The following is a 5,329-nucleotide window of genomic DNA, read 5'->3' as shown; positions in this document are numbered from 1 at the left end:
GCACTCCCCCCATCATTCACTATGGTAAGATTTTTTGTGCAAAGGACGTCTTTTAGAGTAGCCATGCAGCTCTTTGCATTCTCTGAATTGGGGCCGCAATTTGTACTTGTGCGAATACAATTTTTTAAAGCTTCCCGGAAAAGCTTCATGTCATCGAAATGATCTTCACCATGCTGAAAGATTTGGATTCGCCGTAAATTAAATTAGGAGCCGCTGCCATTTCCCTTTGCCTTGCATCTTTCAGTGGAACCTGTCTTTTAACAGCTTGGAGATTAATTACTTTGTTTGGGAGGATCATTGAGATTGTCGAACACAGCATGCCTGAATCTCAGTAGCATCGTGGATATTCCACCTTGATGTTGTTTAATAAAGTTTTGTTTCTTTTCCAAAATGATATTTACTCTTTTGCGTCTTGCTGTAGGTTGTTGTTCTATTAGGGAAAAATGATGAACTTTACAGTAATATTTCAGAAGAAAATAAACATAATGCGGCACTCAAGAGACACGTGATAGGGGAGATTGGGTGCTGAGATTCAGTGATGCTTCCAGAAGTCATAGTGGACTGCTTGTTGGGCTGCTACATGCAAAGTCCACAGTACAAACCACCGGCAGCTCTGAGGGAAAAAGATGAGGCTTGCTACTATAAAGAGGTACAGTTTTGGAAACCAATAGGTGAGTCTGGTTTTTGGTTTTCCAGAATTCGAAGTCCATGCAGCCTCCGAAACCTAATGGAGTAGGTCTACTCTGTTCTACAAGGTTGCAGTGTGGTAGAAACAGATGGTAAACTTTTTAGGTGAAAAGTACATTACAGTACATAGATAGCCCAGTTAGCTTAGGTGTTTTATGACCAAGGCATGATAATAAAACAAATATGTCTTGGAAGATACAAAAGCAAACCAAACTCCCTGCCATCTGGTCAATGCCGATTCTTAGGACAGGGTAGACCTGCCCCTGTGAGTTTCCGAGGCTGTAATTTCACAGGAATAGAAAGCTCCTTCCCATGGAGCAAAAGGCGGTTTCAAACTGCTGACCTTGAGGTTCACAGACCAACACTTAGCTACTATACCCTCAGGGCTCCATATTTGGAATATATATGGCCACAATGCTCCTTAGAACTGAGGATGGCCCCCTTAACAGAAGGGTGGCAGGGAGACCAGCCAGTCAGGGTGAAGTATAGCACCGATGAAACATAAAACTTTCCTCTAGTTCTTCAATGCTTCCAACCACCACTCCCCACCCCCCTGCCGCCAAGCCCCACTATCATGATCCCAATTCTTCCTTACAAATCTGGCTAGAACAGAGGATGTACACTGGTACAGATAAGAACTGAAAACACAGGGAATCCAGGACAGATAAACCCTTCAGGACCAGTGGTGAGAGTGGCAATACCAGGAGGGTAAAAGGAAGGTGGGGTAAAGGGGAGAACCGATCTCAAGGATCTACATATAACCCCCTGCCTGGTGGAGGGAAACAGAAAAGTGGGTGAAGGGAGCCGTCGGAGAGTGGAAGACGTTGACAAAATAATTTATAAATTATCAACAGTTCTTGGGGTGGGGGGGTGGAAGGAGCGGGAAAAGGAGGACCTGATACCAAGGGCTGAAGTAGAAAGCAAATGTTTTGAGAATCATGATGGCAACAAATGTACAAATGCGCTTGACACAATGGATGGATATGTGGATTGTGATAAGAGTTATAGAAGCCCTCAATAAATTTTTTTTTAAAAAGTGAAGATGGCAAGGCTGTCATGTGCTTTGGACATGTTATCTGTAGAGACATCATGACTGGTAAAGTAAAAGGGCAACTAAAAAGAGGAAGACTTTCTTTTTTGATCATTTTATTGGGGGCTCATACAACTCTTATCATAATCCATACATCCATCCATCGTGTAAAGAACATTTGTTCATTCATTGCCCTCATTATTCTCAAAACATTTGCTCTCCACCTAAGCCCCTGGCATCAGCTCATTTTTCCCCCTCCCTCCCCACTCCATGAACCCTTGATAATTATTGTGTCATATCAAACACCGTCTGATGTCTCCCTTCACCCACTTTCCTGTTGTCCATCCCCAGGGAGAAGGTTATATGTAGATGCTTGTAATCAGTTCCCCCTTTCCACCCCACCCTTTCCGTATCTCACCACCACTCTCATCACTGGTCCTGAAGGGATCACCTGCCCTGGATTCCCTGTGTTTCCAGCTCCTCTCTGTACCAGTGTACATCTTCTGGTCTAGCCAGACTTGCAAGGTAGAATTGGGATCAATTCTACCTTGATAGTGGGGTGGGGAGGAAGCATTTAGGAACTAGAGGAAAGTTGTATGTTTCATCACTGCTACACTGCACCCTGGCTGGCTCGTCACCTCCCCGCGATCGCTTTGTAAGGGATGTACAGTTGCCTACAGATGGATTTTGGGTCCCCCAATCTGCACTTCCTCTCATTCACAATGATATGATTTTTTTGTTCTTTGATGCCTGATACCTGATCCCTTCGGCACCTCATCATCACACTGGCTGGTGTGCATCTTCCATGTGGGCTTTGTTGCTTCTGAGCTAGATGGCCGCTTATTTACCTTCAAGCCTTTAAGACCCCCAGATATTATACCTTTTGATAGCTGGGCACCATCAGCTTTTTTCACATTTGCTTATGCACACATTTGTCTTCAGCGATTGTATCGAGGAGGTGAGCACATAATGATATTTTTGTTCTTTGATGCTGATAACTGATCCCTTCAGCAACTTGTGATCACGCAGGCTGGAGTGCTTAGAGGAAGACTCTTGTGGCAGATTTTATGTCAACTTATACTGTGAAAGTGTCGGGGTAGAGTTCAATCTATTAATTACATCATAGCGTGATGATGCCTCCCTTAGGGCTGTGGTCTTTTAATGAAGCTGTAAAACTCTCTCTTGCACTTCACCTTCCTCCTTGCTGGGACTCTTTTGTCTACCCCCAGGGGTATCCCCATGAGGGTCACTTACATGGAGAGTAGTCTGCGCCCTGCCATATTTCCACTAACCTTGGATCCATGCAACTCTGCACCCATCTGCCTGTGATCTGCTTCCCACTTCACCTTTCTGCATCACCGCCCTGCAGCTGTGTGAGTCTGAAGAGGGCACATTGACAGGACTGGCGGGCTTGACTCGGATGCCTTGTTATAAAATCACTTCTTGATATAAATTTCTTTCTTATACATATAGGAGTATCACTGGCTTTGTTACTCTAGACAACCCAGCCTACCACAACCCTCAACACGATGTATTGTCACAGTGGCTGCCACAATGGGCTCAAACATAACAATTGTGAGGATGGCACAGGACCAGGCAGTGTTTTGTTCTGTTCTACATAGGACGGCTATTATGAGTTAAGACCAATTTGAGGGCACCTACCAATACATACTGAACCATTAGCTTTTTTTGCACATTGGGTTAAGCACTGGGTAGTTAACCAAAGCTCAGCAGTTTGCATCCACCAACCACTCCTCGGGAGAACGCTGAGGCTGTGTCCAGAAAGATTTTCAGCCTCCGGAATCTAGTGACGTCACTTGCTCTGGCCTCCAAGTTTGCTGCGTGTAGGAAACACTGTCTTTGGGAAAGAACAGACCCAGATGGAGGATATGTAGAGAAACAATAGCCTCATATTTTGATTTGTTAAACGGGTCTATGATCTTGTAACAATGTTTTCGTAGCTATAATTTTGTACTTTCTTTTGTATTGCATTCCAAGATCAGTCTCCCTTATATGTAAGTTTAAGGTTTGTAAAGTTAGGATTAGTCATCACTTTTTTAAACATTTTATTGTGAATTAGGTGAAACTTTACACTGGACAGATGTTTTACAACGAATAACTCATGCACACTTTATCTCACACATTGTAATCCCTTCAATGTAATATCACTAATTGCGCCAACTCCTTGTTTCCTGTTTCCATTCCTCCTTTCCTAACCTTTTTGAACTTTGTCGTTGGGTAAATATTGTTCTTTTGATAATAAATTGAGGTGTGCAATACCATACTAGTTACTATTCTGTTTGTATATCTTTTGGAATGTGGGTCACAGGGGTGAGTTCAATTCCAGACCTAACAAATGACAAAGGGGCATTGTGTTGGATGTCTTACCAGTCTCTATCTGACCCGTAAGCTTGGTCTCTTAGGATTTTGAATTTAGATCAACTTTTTCTCTTAGTGTATCTAAGACCTTCTAATGTGATGCCATTCAGAGCAGTTGGCAGAGACAGCCAGCTAGTTCTGGTTTCAGGGTTGTGGAGACTAATGTTTGTATGGCCCATTACACCATTGGACTAATTCTTTCCATGTTTTTCTGTTTTTACTACTCGTCTTTCTTCCAGACAGGAAGAGACCAATAGTTGCATCTTACACGGTTGCTCACAAGCTTTTCGGACTCCAGTTGCTACTCACCAAAGTAGGATGTAGAACACTCTTTGTAAACCACGTAATTCCAGTTCACCCTTGGTGCCCTCTGCTGCATTGGTCCTGATCCCCCAGGTCCAGCAACTCATTCTCTCAATGTATTTGGTTACATCTAAAACGTTTTCATAACTTTGCCCCCATGTGTACCACCACACTCAAGGGTATATTTGTAGCAAAGGCAAATGTGCATATATAAATATCCCATCACACCTACATATATGTGCCATTTGTTGTACTGTGGTGGTTTGTGTTTTGTTGTGATGCTGGAAGCTATGCCATCGCATATACCAGCAGGATCACCCAAAGCAAGCAACTTTCAGCAGTTGCAAACTTAAAACAGACTAGGACAGAAGAGGCTATCCACTTCAGAGGAATCATCCACTGAAAACCTTATGGATCGTATGGAGATATTCTCAGATACTGAAAACCTCATGAAGAAAAGCAGAACATCGTCATAGTGCCACAAGAGCTTCCTTCTCAAAGTAAAGTCAACTGTAACTTTGAGGTCTATCCTATTAGTTTAGCTACTCCCATTCCTGTTCCTAGATTCCATGTGTCATAGCCCCTTATCTCTTTAGCTGTATCTATGTCTATGCACATGCTCTGGTCTAGCCGCAGTGAAAGGCAGGACTGGGGTCAGGCTAGTGGGGGGCGAGGAAGCCTCAAGGAACCAGAGGAATATTGTGTCTCATTGGTGCTATACTGCACCCTGGTTGACATATCCTTGTGACCCTTCTGTGAGTGGATGTCCCATTGTCTACAGATGGGTTTTGGGTCTCTGTTCTGACCTCCCCTCACTGTCGACAGTATGTTTTTTGTTTGTTTTGAGTCTTCTGATGCCTGTTACCTGATTCCATTGACACCTACTGATCACACAGGTTGGTATACTTCTTAAAATGACTCTTTTGATAG

General features: G+C 43.4%; 1 protein-coding gene across 1 annotated transcript in view; it reads right to left on the bottom strand.

The window, feature by feature from the left end:
* The window catches only part of RBM34 (RNA binding motif protein 34), a 39,163-nt gene extending 34,657 nt beyond the window's left edge, over window positions 1-4,506 (bottom strand). Inside the window, exon 1 of the mRNA XM_004712212.2 lies at window positions 4,406-4,506. Within this exon, the coding sequence (XP_004712269.1) occupies window positions 4,406-4,506 (101 nt within the window). The remainder of the gene's footprint in view (window positions 1-4,405) is intronic.
* Between the last annotated feature and the right edge of the window lie 823 nt (window positions 4,507-5,329).

This window comes from Echinops telfairi, unplaced genomic scaffold, assembly GCF_000313985.2.
Source record: "Echinops telfairi isolate 266 unplaced genomic scaffold, ASM31398v2 ScPeMD7_7424;HRSCAF=8462, whole genome shotgun sequence".
In the NCBI taxonomy this organism is placed as follows: domain Eukaryota; kingdom Metazoa; phylum Chordata; class Mammalia; order Afrosoricida; family Tenrecidae; genus Echinops; species Echinops telfairi.
The sequence above is the reverse complement of the archived record's forward strand: the minus strand, read 5'-3'. Positions and strand labels throughout refer to the sequence as shown.